This window comes from Medicago sativa, chromosome 1 (assembly GCF_051527215.1).
Source record: "Medicago sativa cultivar Bolivia chromosome 1, Bolivia_mono, whole genome shotgun sequence".
NCBI classification, from domain to species: Eukaryota; Viridiplantae; Streptophyta; class Magnoliopsida; order Fabales; family Fabaceae; genus Medicago; species Medicago sativa.
Window position 1 is genome coordinate 67363353 of NC_140749.1, and position 18979 is coordinate 67382331.

An 18979-nucleotide genomic window follows, 5' to 3' on the forward strand; every position below is an offset into this window, starting at 1 on the left:
GGGGGTTACATTAAGGGACGAAGGGAGTAGTTTATAGCTTTAAAGACGTTGATATTCATAAACTAAATATTATCTATCTATTTATCCACATTTAAGATGCGTGAATCTAGTCAATAATCATTTAGTGATTTAGAAGAAAAAAAAAAGTAAATTTTTCTTTTGAAATTGACAAGACAAAAATTCACCAAATTGACCTTCATCAACAACTACAAATTAATTAGTGACAAGAAGTGGCGTTTAACCCCACACACTTCACATAACATCATCATCATCATCACTTGTTTGTTTTGTTGTATTCTATGAAAATCTTTGTTTGATTCTTAAATTTAGATCCTGTGGTGAATTTTTTTTTTTTCCCTTCTTTTTATTTCATAACCTTGTGTTCTGTTCTGTCTCAACTCTCAACCCTGTGTGTGATACGATACTCTTCCGTGAATCAATTCAGATTCTTGTTGTGGATTCTTTTCACTTTGCGATTTCCAACCATACAAATTCTCCATCATCTGCTTCTTCTTCATTCTGTTCTGTTTCCCCTGTTTTTCCTCTGTTTTGAATTCAACCCATCTATTCATTCCTCCAAAAATCAGTGATTTTTGGATGAATTCAAGTATTGGGTTTTGATTTTCTGCCAAATGGGTTTCTTCTAAGTTCCTTGATTTTTCTGAATTTTTTGTTGAACTTGTCTTTTTAATCTTGGAAGAGTGTTGTTACTTGTTGTTGATGATGGATGATACTGTGACCAAAAAGGATACTGCTAATGGCTCTGTGAATAAGCCTGTGGATGTGGCTTCTTTGGATTGTAAAAAGGTTGAAGATCATGGTCATGTCAATGGAAAAAATGATAGTGATTCCAATTCTTTGTTGACGACACTCCCTAAAAGAGGAGGAATGGCTCGAAAGTTGGATAAGACATGTAGGAGAGTGCAGTGGACTGATACCATTGGAAACAAGCTTGTTGAGGTGTTGGAATATGAACCAAGGTAAATTTTTATCAGTTACATTACAATTTACAGCCAAAGTAATTGTTTGTTTTTGAAACTTTAATTGTGTGCGTCAGTGACAGTGTGTGCTGGTTCAGTTGAGTTGTTATAGTTGTGACCATTTTGAACCATAGTATGTCTGTTATTTTAATGTTGCATATGGAATGGAATCTTTGGTAAATAGGATACTATTCTGCAATAAATTGATCAAATCTGCAAAACTTCCATGTCTACTATTTCCGAATTCATTATCTCTGAAATCCGGACTGTAAATAGGTTCAGTTTTTAAAACATTGATGGGAAGATGCTCCCTAGAAGCTACCAGACTTAGGGTGACCAGTGCATAACTTTTTTGTTCTTTTTTCTTGACTTACTTAACTTGTAACTAGATGTATAATGCAAAGGTGAAAATTGATAGGAGCCGCTTCTATGTATGATGCTGGAAGAGAAGGAAAAATAAATAAAAAATAACCAATGCTTTCTTGCCTACTTGGGGTACACTGTAGCAAAGAAATTTGAATATAACTGAAATGCTATCAATACACTTTTGAATACACTCCTTATGATATGTCAAAAAGTGTGTTACTTCTATATCTCTAGATGTGTCATGCATCCATTATTATCTGACATTTGGTCGCCAAATTGTGTGTGCAGTGATGTTAGTGACTCAGATGATGAGGATGCTTGTATCTGCTCAATAATGTAGAGATGATCCTGATAACCTGTCTCAAACTTAGTGGAGACACAAGAATTAGACACACATACAATGAAATCATCCCAACAAACTTTTAATGAATGAAGGAAAGAATAATCCACAGAAGCATCACAATTCGATGCATTGTATATTTTCTAAGTTTCTGTTTCTTCAAGCACTCGGCCACATCATTGACAACGAATTGTAGTGGAGACATTATAACTAGGAGAAACCAACCAGTTTGAAAGACTAGCATCAACTGCAACTTCCTGCAACAAAGGCTTCGACTGAATGGCATTCGATTCCAAGACGCAAGGCGAGAACTTCGAGCTTGATTCCAAGACTACAGGCAGCATGCTTGTTTTTTGCTCTGATGGAACATTTTCCTTTCTCGTTTGTTTGCTTGATGCAACTTTTGCTTTGATTGCTTTCCATTGAGTAAGATTCTCTACCGGGTGCAGAACGGAATTCATGTTTATGCTCCTCTCTCGTCCACTCAATTTCGATTTCAATTCAGCATCGTTCGACTTATGATTCTTCACTCCATCTTCTTTCTGTTCACTGTTTTCGTCACAAACTTCAGCATCCCCAAAATTCTCCAAACTTTCATCATCCCAATCATACCCTTCATCAAATTCATCATCATCAAACTCATCAATATCAGATTCCTCATACACTATTTCATCCTCCTCCTCATTGTCATAACTACAGTTATAATATCTATGATTCGACGGGTATCGAATCATCGACACTACAGATCCTTCTCTCTCTGATTCCACAGTAGTCTCCTTATTTTCACCTTCCTCATCTTCATCCAAAACCTGATAAGAACTAGGGTTTGCCTCATACATCTCTTCATTCAAATTAAAGCTAACTTTCTTCTTCTTGCTCTTAACACCACTCTTCTCCTTTTCTTGATCTCTACCTCTAACAAATAAAATAAAAAATCAAACTTTATATCCACTCACAAAATAAAAAATCAAACTTTATATCCACTCACAGAACCACATACAATAATATTTCTTCAAATCAAAAGATAAATAAACACAAACCTGATTTCAGAATATGGTACAATAGATTTCTCTGTGACAGTAGCAAGAACTTGATAGTTTCCATATTTCTGCAAAAAGATAAGATTTTTTCAATGAATTTGCATAAATCAAGAACTTAAGAATGATGGGTTGTTTTGATATACTTACTTGGTTTTCTCCAGCTAGGACTTTGTAGAGAGTCTTTCTGCGTTTTCTTTTGCTTGTTAAACCAAAACACTGAAGAAAACAACCCATTTTCTTTCTTTCTTTCTTTCTCTTTCAATGGAAAGAGAAGAAGATAAGAAAGAATGTTTATGTTGGTGTTGTTATTAAAGAGTAATTAAAGAAAGAAAGTGATATGAATGCAACTCAGAGAGAGAGAGAGAGAGAGAGAGAGACATGTGACAAAGTTTTAAAGCCGTTTGGCTCCAACGAGTTTCTGTTTTAGACAAAGCTCCAACAGGTTTCGAAAATGCTAACGTTAGGATTTTAATGATGATTGTTTTGTGGGCGCAACAATTTTTTATTCCTATGAGAGAAAGAAACAATGTTTAGATCTGAAAATCTTTGTTCTCTTTTGTTTGAATATATTTATCTTTTGTTGGGACTAAGATAAGATTGATCATGGTGATTTGGGACTCGTGTGTTTGTTTATTTTGGAGTATCGAGTTTGTATCCTTTCGATTTTGATTTATATGGATCAGTTTATACATAACTTTGTTTTGCATTTAAATTGGTTCTTTTTAGTGGACAAAAAGATTGGTCGTCCAAAATTAATTGATTTTTAAACTAAATATCGAGTTTTCAAACCAAAAAAAAAAGTGTAAATCCAATTTAATCTCTAAAAAAAATTAAAACACTTGTTTTAGTAGACAAAGTGACAATTATCATTTGATACTCTGACACAACTAATACCGACATGAAAATTGTTGTTGACACATTTAATAGGGCTGAAAAACACATGTAAATTACTCAAATATCACTCCGCAGTTAACTGCCGAATTTGACTGAAACCGGCTACAGTTAACTACCGAGGAAATCCACAGCAGTTAACTGCCGATGCGCTCCTGCGACAAATCTGGCAGAAGCTCTCTCATCCATTATTACTCTCATTTTACCAAAAAAAATTCAAATCTCTCTCAAAATCTCTCTACAAAACCCAACCAAATCAAACCAAATTTATTCAACAAAATCACAAGTAAGTAATCATAATGCTATTAACTTACATTTTAGTTGTTATAAATGTTTTTTTAGTTTTTAAGTAGATTTAATTTATTTTAGTTTTTGAGTAGATTAACATTTTATAATTCATTTTTAGAGTAGATGTTAGTTGATTAATTTAGTTAAAATGTTTGCATGATGTTTATGTTATAGTTTAGAATTTTAGGGTTATTTTTTATTTTGGTTTTTTATATTTATTTTTTTATTTTAGTTTTTAAGTAGATTTACATGTAAGAGTATATGATATATTTTAAGATTAGATATAAGTTGAATAATTTTGTTATATTTTACATTATTTTTATGTTTTTTTTAGGGTAAAATATTTTAGGGTTATTTTTATGATTTTTAGGGTTTATGTATAATTTACACTTCAAGTGTTTGATGAAATGTTTGAATGAGTTTTTCATTGATTGTTTTCAATTTCTTATTGTGTAGATTTGAAACAATGGTCGGGTGGATCGACGTTCATGCACAATTCAACGACGGAGAACCCCATAGGTTGAAGGTTCGGTGCCTTGGTGTAACGTTAAGAGGTCTCAAGGATGAACTGAATGAATTCAACCAAGGAGTCAACCCCGGAGACACAAAGAGGGTGGAATACGTTCGGTATAAACGTCCAACGCTCGACGAGGGGAGAGTATCATTCACTTGGGTGGAATTAAAGAACGACGAAAATGTGACGAGCATGTTTTGGGAGCACAGCATGTTCCAGTGGATCGATATGCGGGTAATGTTGCTGAGATCAACTGAAGATATCATCATGAGTCTGATTCCGCCAGAAGATTGTGATTAGGTAGGGAATGCACCTTCCAACTACAACAATTGTCTTCCTTTGAATGAGGTAATTCAAACTTGCCAAACGGCGGGACTCCAACATTCGCCCGACATTCCCATTGTTCCTTTCAAAAGATTAAATTCTTGTTAGGCTGGTTTAGATGAAGGTATTGAAGTGTCAAGGAATGGACCTCATTCTTTTGACACTTCAATACCATCATTTAAACCAAACCTAACAAGAATTTAATCTTTTGAATGGAACAATAGGAATGCCTTGTAGTTTGAAGGTGCAACCCGAATGTAATGTAATGTACCTTTTTATTCGAATTTATTCAATACGCAATTTTTATTCGAATTCACGCTGTCGCAATTTTAATTATTCGAATTCACGCTGTCGTAATTTTAATTATTCGAATTCACGTTAGATTTAATTAGTTTTTATTCGAATACGCAATTATTCAAAACGAGACTTTAATTGAAATTATTCAAAACGCAATTTTTATTCAAAAACACCATAATGTCAAGGAAAATGTAGCAAAATGTGCGCGACATATTAAAAAAACATAAAAAAGATCCAAAATAATTAGGCATTACAAGCCATTACATTCATTCACTTCATCGTCACACAAGTCAATCGGGTTGCCCGATACAGTCCCTGCGGCACCTGCTTTTGGTTGAGGATCAAAGTAGCATGTCCTCCCGCTCCTCCTCAACCTCGACTGATTGTACACCGGTACCTTCGAATCCTTCTTTTTGACGGAACCATCACATTTGATTCCGTGTCATGTCATAGGCGATTATTCTTTCTTCTTCTCGTCACCCTGAACGTTACCCTGGTTCTAATTCTGAGACATGTCTACATAAAAAAAAAATTAACGATCAAAACCTAAACTAAACAACAGTGCGATAAAATCAAAAAACCAAAACCAAAACCTAAACCTAAACTATCATCAAAACCTACACCTAAACCTAAACAATTCTGACAATTCTACAACAATTCATCAAAACCTAAACCTAAACTATCATCAAAACCTACACATAAACCTAAACAATTCTAACAATTCTACAACAATTCATCAAAGCCTAAACCTAACTATTCAATAAAATTTCTATAACAATTATAACAATTCATAACAACCTAAACAATTCTAACAATTCTAACCTAAACTATCCTAAAATCATAAAACATAAACCTAACAATTCTAACAATTTTAACAATTCTACAACAAATCGTCAAAACAATAAAACCTAAACATAAATCTAACATATCATAAAATCATAAAATCAATAAAACCTATATAATCGAAATTTAACAAAAAAAACAAACAATTCAACAACAAAACAGCAATGCAATAAGATTCAAAACATGTACTTGTTTTTGTGATTGAAATTGGCTTGGAATGGCTTGAAATGGCTGAAAATCGCACCTTGGAGAATAAAAAACGTAACAATGAAGTTTTGGAAACTCCTATGCCTGTTCTGTTCTTATAACAAAACATCGGCAGTTAACTGCCGAGGGGCATTTGAGTATTTTACATGTGTTTTTCAGCCCTATCAAATGTGTGAACATCAGTTTTCTACCGACATTTGTTAATTGAATTAAGTTATCCCAATTTAATTTTCTCAAAGGCTAAAATGTGCTTACATTTGCCAACAACATATTTGTTCAAGTGGTAAGGGATTTAAGTCCTTTAAGCAAGTGATCTGGAGTTTGACTGCAAATTTTTGCATATGAAAAAAAATTGATTGGTAAGAGAGAATCCACCTTATTTATCACATAGATTAAACTTCGTAATTACATCAAGGTAATCCAAAAAAATGCTTTCATTTTTTTTTGAAGGATTGTAATGGACTAGAATTAATATTCAATATTTTTGTTAATAAACAAGATGAATTGTGCATTTACGTTAGCTCTGCATGGACTAACATTGTAAACCACATGCATCCAATCAAATAACTTCATGATGACAGTTTTTTAGGTTAATTCCTAAATTATTTCTACAAATATTTACTTTGAATTATTAGATTGGATGTGTGCGTGAAAAAAATATTTACAGCTTTGGTGTATAAAAATTAATCTCTTTAATTCATTTATCGTTGTGTTACAAAGAATGTTTGTTTTTCTAGATAAGCATCAAAGTTTAAGAGAGGATTTTTTTTTTCTTTTAAAAAAATATTCAATTATAACCAAGCCACTCTTACTTTTCACACAACCCTCGGCACTTCATCAACCTTCCTTTGGTGAATAATCATTCTTTTCTTTATTTTATTTTCATTTATTTTTTAAACTCAAGAAGAACATTTTATTCTTTTTTCAATCACCAATTGTATACCACTTATACTCTTCTATTTTTTTTTCATTCTTTTTTGTCCCCAACTTGAATATAACTATACATGCTCTCTTATCTTAATAGGAATAGGAAGTATTCATTACTTTTCTTTTTGGCATAGGGTTATATTCAAGAAAGAAAAATAAATTTTAAGCATACAGGGTTAAGCAAAGAATCACCAGCTCACATGTAAAATGTTTGCTGGAGTGGGTTTTCTCTCAAACTATAAACATATGAATTGGTCATATTCGAGTAACATATGCATAGTAAGCAAGAGAGAATCAAACAAACTCAAGGATGACACAGCGATGACTCTCAATATATGTATATGCGGGATGCACACAACTAACATGACTTGAGGTCTAATGCATTATCTGACCTCAAAATATTTTCATGAACATTCTTTATTTTCAATTTGAGCAAGCAAAAGGTTCATAATCAACTATGTCCAAGTATAACTACATATTGAAACTAAAGAAACCAATTGCACAAAACATTTTTAATTTCCTCGTCTAACGTTTGACTTTATAAAAAACATGTCTTTTTTGTCATGTTCAATCAATATCCAGGGCGGGCCAATATATTTATAGGCTTAAAGCAAATTATATTGAGGCATTTTAAATATGTTAATAGAGAAACATAAAAATTAAGAACACTAAATGTTTAATTTTATTTGCAGCATGTCATACATAATATGGGTATCACTCCCTGTCAACATTCAAATATTGATTCATTAGATTATGAGGGTCTAACTCTTTCATTGGACATTTGTACTCAACCCCATTGGTACAATAACTTTTTTAAAACAAAAATTAAGTTTAATTAATAATATATGATAAAAATAATATTTAAATATACATTATTTCCTTATTCTTAAACCTTGAAATAAGAAAGTGTAATATTGAATTATAACACAAATATAAATTTCTATTTTACTTTTACATATTTTGGCTGCACACAACCTGACTTCATTTTTTTACAATAATAAAACGATATTCATTCATTTAAATTGATAAATTTTATCATTCAACATCGCTATAAACATAAAGGATGAATCTCTGAACAAACTCACAACATCCAAGTTAATAAAATACATGCAAAATGGATTGTCCACGATCCATTCGGGTTTCACACATGAAGACCTTTAAGGTTGTATGACTTATCTATCTATAAGACTAGCTTTAAATTGGATAATTGTTAAAGTGCATAAATCAGTGTAGTCAAAATTAAACATTAATAGTGGTGGATAGAGTCCAAAACAACTTTGCACATACAACTAGTCAAAACATTCATAATCACCACATAAATTAAAAACATTAGTTGATGTAACAATTCTAAATGTTTTGATTGGTTACGTGTACAAAGTTGTTTTGAATTGTCGACACACTACTATTAAACTCTAATAACAATTTCTACATTGTATTTTTGTTGCATGGTATTTTTATATGATATTTTCAATGAGTTAAAATAAGTTTTCAATGTCTAAATATGTCTATGCATAATTGAGAACAATATCATTCAATTAAGCAAAATGCATCTTCAAAACAAATTTTAAAAAAATAAAAAAAATACTTAAATAGATGATAATTCTCAAAAATAATCTAAGTTCTTTGCATAACATTTTTTATCAATAAATTTGATAAAACAATTTTGTTTGTAATCAGGATTGGACGTTGGAAAAATAGCACAAAAACTTCTACAAAAAGAACTTACAGTCATAAGTTAGAATTCAAATCTTCATGAGTAGCAAGAAATGTTTTTAATCTTTCCAATTTAACCTCCATACGACAATGTGTTTCGGAATAAATTGAGATCAAATTGAAATGTGTATTCAAGCAAGTAATTCATATGATTTTTGACATACCACACATCATAGACAAACTTAACTTTTTTTCAAATTGAATGTTATTACCACAATCCACAAAATTATTATCTTACCACAACAATCAAAATTAATTTCATTGAAACTTTTAAAGTTGATATAAAGTAAAACTCCCTAAACAATGATTTAAACGACTTGATTTGGATTTCAAGATGTTAAAGTGTGAGGATCTATTGTTGAATATAAATTGTATAAATTGTCTAAAAAACTCTCGTACTTTTCCAAAATCGTGAAAGTCAAACAAATCATTGGATGAATAAATCGAGGAACCCGACTCATTGAACACAACCTCTGCATGAAGCTTACATGCATTGTTAATTTTCAATAAGATCATGTAAGCACAATGATGTGTCAAAGCAAAGCGATTGATTATTGGAATGATTCTCAAAATCTTAGTGATATATACACACACACACACACACTAGCGAAAAGATGGGCACTCACATGTCCGTCTTTCCGCTCTTTTTATTACGCTAACGTTTGAAAATTATGAACGGTGTTATTTTTATGAAATTTTGATTTTGATTAAAACTAAAATTATAAATGTTTTTTGTTTTCAAGTTATAACAAAGCAAACCAACCATGATTATCTATTTCAATGACACCAACAATATAACAAAAAAAAAATATAATCTAAATTCATTTTTGTAGTGACACCAACAACAACCTTTATTATAGAAAAAAGTTTTTGAAGGTATAATTGAGATAATAAAAAGTAAGTATAAATATATTCATTTAGTTTGTTACACTTTTTAAATGATAAAGGAAAAAATAACACCGTTCATAAAAATAGTTACAATTTAGGTAGGTGTAAATTAGCAACCATATATATATATATATATATATATATATATATATATATATATACATATTTTATTTTTTTTAGAAAGAAAAAAACAAACTAGAATTATTTGTTCAAAGAACAAACCACAAACCTTCCTAAATCCATAAAAAAGGATCACATAATCTTTAAAATGGAATATAATACAACCTAGCTAGAGGTTTCCCATTAAAAATTAACATTACTCGTATTAAAATACATGTAGGCAAAATAACATAAAGTTTATATGCATTAAGGATATGATAGGCAAGTTGAGATCAAATGCAAACTGTTGGAAAATCTTTGATTATAATTTGCTATCAAAGCAAATGAGACCGGGTGTTTGTAAGCATCTGTTTCCAATGGATTGCAGTTGGAGCTTGCTTATCATACCATCATTCATTATGCCACATACCTCCTTTATAAATTCCAAAAAAGAGTTGGTAAATACAAAACTGTGGTTTCCGCCACTTGATTCTTGTCATGGTTGACATGCTGTAAATAACACAAGATCCTCGGATTCCGGTTAAACAGTTAGATATTTCTAAAGCATGCATCAATAATCAAAGTTGCGGTACACCCTCTAGGTATTTTTTTCAACAACTCAATGAGGCTCGATCATTTACAAGAATGTCATCAGCTGCAGTCATAAAAGTCATTCTTTTGTTCTCATTATAGAAGTTGTGACCGCTAAAGTAAATAACCAAAGTATCCCTAGGTTTAGACAATTCAATTAGTTCTATTATTATTTTTTTCCAAAATTGCAACACTTGTAATAGCATAATCTGTATTGTTCAGGTTAATGTCCATCATGAGATGACAATCCTTCTCGAGAAATCCAAAAATATTCACCAAACAATATTTCATCTTAAGGCAATCGGCGTAGGTGTACATCATTCTTGGTTCTCGGTATTTTAAACCGAAAAAACGTAGAAAATTTCGGTACTACCGGTCACGTGTTTGCTTGGAATAACAATGTGGTTCAAGAGCAGGTGTGTAGACCATGATTTTCGGGTGTCAATCCATTGATTGGTTTTGAACTTTCAATCGTTTGGACTTTTCGATCTTTATTCGTGGGAAGGGAAAAGATGAATTAAAAACCCTTTTTGGATCCGGGGGTTGGTTTCGATAGAGGAAGGTGTTAAGCACCTCTAAAGATCACGGTACTCCGTGAGAACCTCTTTCTAACTTTATTTTTATTTGAAAATTTATTGCTTAAAGTCTAAGTGAAAGAATGGAGGGAGAAGACGTAGGAGTTTTTTGTTATTTTTATTTGATCGATTTGGAAGGAATAAACCCTTGCCTACGTACCCTTAAAAGGGATCAAAACCGCCGTAGTTCTCTCTTAAACATATTTTTGTGGGTTAGGTTGATTTTAATTTGATTTTTGAAAATGGTTTTGAGAAGGGTTGCGAGACCTCAAGGTATAGAAGAATAAAATGGTGTGAAGTTGGTTCAATTTTAATTGAGAAATTTAGTCTAAGTTCGATTAAGATTCATTAGGAATTTGATTAAGAAAATAAAAAGGAAAACAACTTGGATTCGGATCCAAGGTTTATTAAGAAAATATTTGTCTTTTTACTTATTTGATTTTTGGGATAAAAGAGATTTTTCTAAACTACCGGTGAGCTAGCGTAACGACGTGAAAAATAAAGCGAGGTAAAAGCGATAAATAAAGTGATATGGTGTCGGTGCAAGTGTCGGTGTGTGCAATTACTACGCTATTACATTCCCTTCCTAGGTCCATTCTAAAGCAAAAAATAAAAATGCATAAAAATAAATTACATCAATTACCTAGAATACACACTAAAATCAATAACAATAATAAAACAAACCAAAAGCAAAAATATAATGAATGATAAAAATAAAATATGCATGCAAAAATTCTAAACACAATTAAAACATAAGTAAGCACAAATTAAATTGAGTACCACAATTAAAAATAAACAATCATACATTAGGAGAAAGTAATGAAAATAAGCATTTAAAACAAATTTTAAGGTTAGAAAATTTAAAAGGATGGAGATATATTTTTAGGAATAAAAAGAGGCATTTAAATTGCCAAAAGTGGTGTAGAAAATAATAAAAATGGAGGAGGAATTAATAAAATTAAAATTGGCTCAGCATGATTAAATCTGGACCACTTGATGCATCAAGGGGTCCAAATTTAATCACTAAAGGGCTCATCACAGCCACTAGATTGATCTAAAGAATAAAAAAACAACACAGCAAGGTAAAAAGTTGGGAACACAGCAGCCATTAGATCAATCTATAGGTTAAAATATAAACCGGAAAAGAAAAGAGAAAAAAAACTGAAAACACAGCAGCCACTTGATCAAATTTGATCAAGATCAAAGAGTGAATCCTCCCAAGAGCATCCTCGGGCGTTGGATCTAGGATCCAACGGCCTAGTCTTGAGGTCACATGGCCATATAATGAACAGCAAGCACAAAATCACAAATAATACACAGTAACCATTGGATTAAAAGCAAAGAAACAGATCAGATGGTTTGAAAGCAGGGAGCATGGTAGACAACAGGAGGGGGGGGGGGGGGGGGGGGGGGGGGTCAGCATAACAGAGGGAGTATATAAGCACTTCAAACAAAAAAAATCACATAAATCTCTTTCTCTTCTATCTCTAAGTTCTAAGTCTAACTTAGAGAGAGAAGCTCTCACTTCTCTCTTCTTCTTCACCAAAAAAACCGGTGGCCGGAACCACCACCAATAAAACTCCGGCGCGGCGGCCGACCACCCTTGGGTGGCGGCGCCGCCGTCAGAATTTTTTTTTTTAGCTTTTTTTTAAATTTTTTTTAGTGATTCTTAAATCCTTTTTCGTTCTAAGCACGGATCCGGCCTTGGTTTTTCGAAGAGATGAGAGATGAAATGTAGATCTAGCTTTAAACTTTTGAAATTTTTTGAAACAAAACCTCACAAAAAGCTAGATCTAAGCTACTACACAAAGATAAATACGAAATATTACCTTGAAGCTTTGAGGCTTGGATCTACGGAAATACTTGGAAGAAAAAAGAAAAGCTTCTCCTCCTCTTTCTAGCTAAACCGCCGCGGTTTTGTGCTGTTGGACCGGTTCGGCTCCGGTTCGGACTTGGTTCGGCCGGTTCAGCTCCGGTTCAGTTCGTATATGGAAAGTGTTGGATGATGATGATTTTTGGTTGTTGATTGTTGTTGGAAAATTAGTTGGGTACTTGAATGTTCATATGAGATTCATATGATATTCATAATGTTCTTGAGATTTTTGTGATTTTGATCCAAAATTTTGGAGAGAGAAAAGAGAAATGTGTTTATGATTTTTTACTCTGATTATTCTCTGCAGCTACAGTGATTGTCACTGACTCTGACGCGCTACAGTGCACTAAGGACTATTTATAATAAAATATTAGGGTTACTCTGATAAGACCAAATGACCACACTGCCCTTGTATCAGAGACTTGAGAAAGGGGACAAAGAGGACCAATCTGTGACTGCCATGTGGACAAAGAAATGGGACTCAAAGGACTAAGGACAAATAAATAAATAAAAATAAAAAGAAAGATCAGGGACATCAAAAAAAATGTCACTTACGTGACATACTATATATATAAAAAATTAATAATAAAAAAAACTAAATATAAAGAAAATAAAATAAGAAATAGAAATAAAAATAAAATAATAAAATTGAAATATAATAAAAATAAAATAATAAAAAAAAAATTGTCCCTTTCGGTAACCAAATGAGGTATTTTAAAATACCTCTCTGTTGAAACTTCGACTGAGATGACTAAAAAAATAGTACTTTTAAAAAACGAACAAATTTTTTTAAATGTCGAATAACAATTTTAAAATATGAACAAAAAGGATTCAATTATACGAACAAATAAAAAAATCTTCACTAACTAAAAAAATACGATAAACAGTTTTAATAAGAATTAACATACGAACAACAAAAAAAGTTTTAACTGACTAGAGCGTGAATAAAAAAATGCTTTAAATACTGAAATTGCAAATAAAAGATCTTAGCTATACGAAAAAGGATTTTAACTGATTAAGTGCGAACAAAAATATCATCTGGTCAAAATTTGGGGTATGACAAGGTGCAACAGTGATTTCGACATAGAAATCCAACTGAAGCTTAAACCCAAACTTTGTTGTGTGATATTTGTCGTAGACGCGGTTTTAGGGACTGACATGCGATACCGGCAAATTTGGATGCTCAACTGACGGGTAGGGGGCGTAGAGCTATCGCTGTTATTATTTATGTGGGCAATCACCATCGCATTACAGAGTTAGTGGCTATTCGTGATCATTTGGGAGAGAATTTTGGTACTACTGGTCACGTGTTTGCATGGAATAACAGCATGGTTCCATAGCAGGTGCAACGGTGGTTTTGATGTAGAAATCCAACTGAAACTCAAACCCAAACTTTGTTGGTGCAGGTTTTGAGGTTTAGAACTAGGGTTTTGTGAAATAACACGTGAAAATTGTCGTTTCAAATAGGAAATAGAACGGTTAAACGACATTTTTTTTAGGAAAAAAGGAATTGATGATAAGCTAAAGAATAATTACGACTGTAAGTGGCGGTGGTGAGAATAGAAGGTGATGATGGTGCGTGTGATCACGACATTGTGTGAGGTGAGTGGGGATGATGAGAGAGAAGTTAAGGATTAAATCAAATCAAATTGAAAATGTTCATTCAATGGCATGAAAATCGAAGAGCATTACCAACCTCATTGTTGGTGCAAAATCCTATCAACATAGTGTTCAATGTAACAATTGTAGGCTCGTATCCAATCTTAAGAATGCTACCAAAGATCAAGGATGCTAACTTCATCTGATGAAGATTTGGAAAACATTTGATAAGGATGTTCATAGACACGATATCGAGGATGCTAACTTCAACTATGACTTATATATATATATATATATATATATATATATATATATATATATATATAGTAGTCGGTGATTTTGGAATGAATTTTGTGTGTTTTGATAAATTTTGTTATAACTTTTTTGGATTTTAACTTTTTTATTTTTTTAATATAAAAATAAACATCGTGCTAAACAAACCAACTCTACATCTAGAGCATGCGAACGTTACCCAGTTCCTGTCTAATCTTCATGATCCTCTCCCGCTCCAAATCGGCAGAGAAGACTTTGGCTTCCTCAATGGTAATCTGGTTCTGGTAAAAATCTTTAATCACACCAAGTTCACCCAGTTTTCGTGAAGATTGTTCCTTAGTCCTTTGCAACTTCTCTAAAACACCCACATAAACAATAATTGATTCTTTGACCATCTTTTCCAAATACCACCAAACTGATAGTCACGCAGCAATATATATATATATATATATTGTAGTCGGTTATTTTGGAATGGATTTTGTGTGTTTTGATGAATTCGGAAAAAAATCAAGATGAACACATGAATGTTCATAGTTTTTTGATGAACACACACACACACACATACATATATATATATATATATACAGACACATACACACACACACACACACACACACACACATATATATATATATATATATATGTTTGTGTTATAAATTCTACTACTATTATTATTGTTATTTTAGAAGCACTATTATCATTATTTTTTGAAAGGAGAAGTACAGTTGTTCCTATTATTATTAGTATACACCATTTTTATTGAGTTAAAAATAAATATATCATATAACAACAATGTATACATTATATTCTTGTAAAAAAACAATGTATACATTATATTGTTGTTGTATGATATTTTTATATGATAATTTCATTGAGTTAAATAAGTTTTCAATGTCTAAATATGTTTATGCATAGTTGAGAACAATATGTTTATTCATTTGTCTATAGTTTTGATGTGGTTAGTTAGGTTGTAGATTTCAAACAGTGTTTGAATTTGACATTGAAATTGAAATGTTATTGTAGTTTATATATACATAGAAGTGTATACATAAACTATATGAAAGTTTTTAAACAGGTCACTACTTTAAAAAAGTTATATTTTTAAACAGGTCCTTACACTATATGAAAGTTTTTAAACAGGTCCCTATACTAAAAAAGTGTAATCAAAGTGGCAAACAAATATATTTTTTATAACCAGATCCGTTACATTGTTGTTAGCCAATTTTTAATCAAACAATAGTAGGAAGATCTAATTACAAAAAATATATTATTAGTTCAGAGACTTGATTTAAACTTTTTTAGTTTGGTGACCTATTTTGAAATCCCCAAATAGTTAAAGGTTTTTTTAGTTTGTGACTTCTATCGTACTTTCATTATTTCATGTCTATCATATTCACCTTTTATTTTAATTTCTTGTAAGTTTTTTCATCTATGTTTATTCTTCTTTGTTTATTTTGTCAAGCACCATTTATGCTTTATGATTGTTATTCATGTTGATCCAAAATGATACTTTTAATAAAAAAATTGGTTTGATTTACATTTGTTATTTTGGTATTTATTTCAAGTTTTATTATGATTTATAGTGTGTGTTGTTATAAATATTATGCAGCCTAATATTAGAGTTTCTAAAACATTTTAACAATAATACCATAATAGATACCCGATGTTCTATGGTTTGAGAAAAATGTAAAAAATTTATTTCATATTTATTTAAAGAGTGAAAACAATAAAAATGTCAATTTGTTGTATTTAGCAACAAGTATAAGGTGGAATATGGTAGTATATAATTTACAAAATAAAACAATTTTTTTTTACTATTTTAAGTTTTGTGATTGCATAATCCATATTCCTATAAAAGACGGTGGAGAAACATTAAAAGATAGTGCAAATCGGGAGAATAATGAAGAGGAAGCTACGTAAAACAATGAATATGAAGTCGGGAAGTTTAATGGAAAAAAAATTGAGACCAATCAAACATAGATTTTTATCAATAGATGTTCATCAAATGATGATGATTCATATGAGTAGGTTATTCTAATATATTTTATTAACATTCATTTATTTGTTTTATAGTCTATTGCTTAATAATCCTCTTATTTGTTATCAATCATAACAAAGTTAACGAAGATAATAACTAAATTAATATTGCATACATAAACATGTCTTTAACGAACATGTTTAAAATAAAGTTGTTTATAACTCTGTGTTATTTTTGGTGCAATGACTTTGTGATAATACTTGACTATATTTAATAGTTATTTCTAATTGTTTGGAATAAGCAAAATTGCAGTTTTTAAAACAAGGGATAATACTTCAAATAGCCTCTGTAATTTGAGTGAAGTTTAAAAATAGTCCATGTGAAAAATATATATAAATTCCACCCTTATAATATTGGATTCTTCATATTTTAGCCCCCACCCTAGTAAAAAATATTTGGGCGAATTATGAAAATAGTCCATGTAAAATATGAAGAATTCAAAATATCCATTTCATTTCCATTTTTCGGGTTTTTGTTTTTCATCTTCCTTCATTTTATTTTCCCTATTTTATTAGCTCCAATATCAATGTGTTACTTTGCTTTTTTTTTTCCCCCCTTAAAAAAAACAATTTTTAATTTTTTGCGTATGATTTCCATTTGGCAATGTACTTTAGATAGGCTATGAAGATGAAAACTTTTGGATTTTAAGTTAGATAAGTTATGGTGGATCTGATTTTGAGAGAAGAAAAGATAAAGATTTAGTTTTTTTTTTGACAAAATAAAGATTTAGTTTATTAAAAAACAAATTTGAGTTTTATGTTTTTGATTTTTTGGGTTTATGGACGTATGTGTATGAAGATGAATAATAGGGAAGAAGATGAAGAAATGTAAGAAAAAATTAGATGTTGGTGATGCACAATAACATACAGTAAACATGCATTATCTAACATCTCCTTTTTAAAACGAATGATCAAATGGTTAAATTTAAAAAAGTTTAATAAGGTCTACGATGAACCAACAATAATGTTGATCCAGCTTAGACATTTGTGGTTAAAGTTAACGGAAATGGACTAAATTGATTGGCGTAGATAAAGTTAAAGGACCAATATGAACGTTTTAGAAGTTATGAGACCAAAATGAAAACAAGAAATTAGTTAAGGGACCAAACGATCAATTTAGCCTTAATTATATGGAGACTAAAAGCAAATAAATTTTTTCAATATAAATTAAAAATGAAAAAACTTAAATAAAGTTTTAATATCAAACTTTGGAAAATTTATATGAGCTTCATCTAACAACAAATCATTCGAGAGATCCTGAGTTTAATTTTTGGGTAGATCAATTATTTGTTAGACTTAACTTACTTCTCAGCAGAACTTCAGATTACTATGACTCCCTTCCCCTAAAAATTGAAGGGTTAACACCAAAAATCTTATGAAGTAAAAAAATAATTAAACCTAATTAAAAAAATATAAAAATAAGAAAGTAAAACTTGAAAAATCTAAAAGTGAATTGTTCTATAAGTTGTTGTCTTGTTCCGTACTCCATTAAACAAAATATAGTATGATATATGCGATTATCGAGTTAAAGATCCAACCCGACACACAATGAATCGTTATAGAAGTAGTTGTCTTGTTCCTTACTTTATTAAACAAAATAGGATATACGTGATTAGTGAGTTAAATGCCAAACCTCACACGCGTAAAACGATAAGTTAGAAGGTTTGGTGCGTGATCTTGACTCATCCTTTCATGTATATCATCACATGGTAGGATATACGTGATTAGTGTGTCAAATGTCCAACCTGACACGCATAAAACGATAAGTTAAAAGGTTTGGTGCGTGATCTTGACTCATCCTTTCACGTATATCATCACATGGACAAAATCCAAACTTAATATTAAATTTGGTAAATATTAATAAGCACCCTAATGTAGTTTTTTTGTTTTTGTTTGGTGGTGGCCGGGGTTTGAACCCCAGACCTTGCATATTTTATGCATTGTCCTAATAAGCACCCTAATGTAGTTAATTATGAAATAAAATATATCACATAATATTATGCATAGTTAAATGTTTTATATTTTAATATTTAAAATTTTAAAATACTTATTAACTTTCCTAATAAGCACCCTAATGTAGTTAATTATGAAATAAAATATATCACATAATATTATGCATAGTTAAATGTTTTATATTTTAATATTTAAAATTTTAAAATACTTATTAACTTTATATCACAATTGTTTTATACATACATCCAATCATATTATATCACATTGCTATTTATAGCAAATTTTACAAATAATATTACAACATAATATTACCTTGAGATATGATTAAATTAGACATCTCTTTAAAACTCTACCACATATG

General features: G+C 30.9%; 2 protein-coding genes across 3 annotated transcripts; one reads left to right on the plus strand and one right to left on the minus strand.

The window, feature by feature from the left end:
• Positions 1–239: 239 nt before the first annotated feature.
• LOC146956629 (uncharacterized) lies at positions 240–1825 on the plus strand. The gene is made up of 2 exons (XM_085730141.1): positions 240–980; positions 1635–1825. The coding sequence occupies exons 1-2, from the start codon at positions 721–723 to the stop codon at positions 1684–1686; spliced, it is 312 nt and encodes a 103-aa protein (XP_085586267.1). The 5' UTR covers positions 240–720; the 3' UTR covers positions 1687–1825.
• LOC146956630 (FK506-binding nuclear-like protein) lies at positions 1748–3398 on the minus strand. Of its 2 annotated transcripts, none has more exons than XM_085730115.1 (3): positions 2874–3398; positions 2727–2794; positions 1748–2601 (listed from the first exon to the last, which is right to left on the minus strand). In XM_085730115.1, the coding sequence occupies exons 1-3, from the start codon at positions 2958–2960 to the stop codon at positions 1863–1865; spliced, it is 894 nt and encodes a 297-aa protein (XP_085586241.1). In that variant the 5' UTR covers positions 2961–3398; the 3' UTR covers positions 1748–1862. The 2 variants fall into 2 exon arrangements, with proteins under 2 accessions (XP_085586241.1, XP_085586252.1); XM_085730126.1 differs by having other exon boundaries at positions 1748–2595; positions 2874–3368.
• Between the last annotated feature and the right edge of the window lie 15581 nt (positions 3399–18979).

Excerpts from the sequence above, each read along its gene's own strand:
- LOC146956630 (XM_085730115.1), bottom strand. The coding sequence starts at position 2,960 with ATGGGTTGTTTTCTTCAGTGTTTTGGTTTAACAAGCAAAAGAAAACGC. Across the intron at positions 2,795-2,873 it reads TCCTAGCTGGAGAAAACCAA|AAATATGGAAACTATCAAGT; the intron begins GTAAGTATATCA and ends ATCTTTTTGCAG. Across the intron at positions 2,602-2,726 it reads GTACCATATTCTGAAATCAG|AGGTAGAGATCAAGAAAAGG; the intron begins GTTTGTGTTTAT and ends TTTATTTGTTAG.
- LOC146956629 (XM_085730141.1), top strand. The coding sequence starts at position 721 with ATGATGGATGATACTGTGACCAAAAAGGATACTGCTAATGGCTCTGTG. Across the intron at positions 981-1,634 it reads GTGTTGGAATATGAACCAAG|TGATGTTAGTGACTCAGATG; the intron begins GTAAATTTTTAT and ends TTGTGTGTGCAG.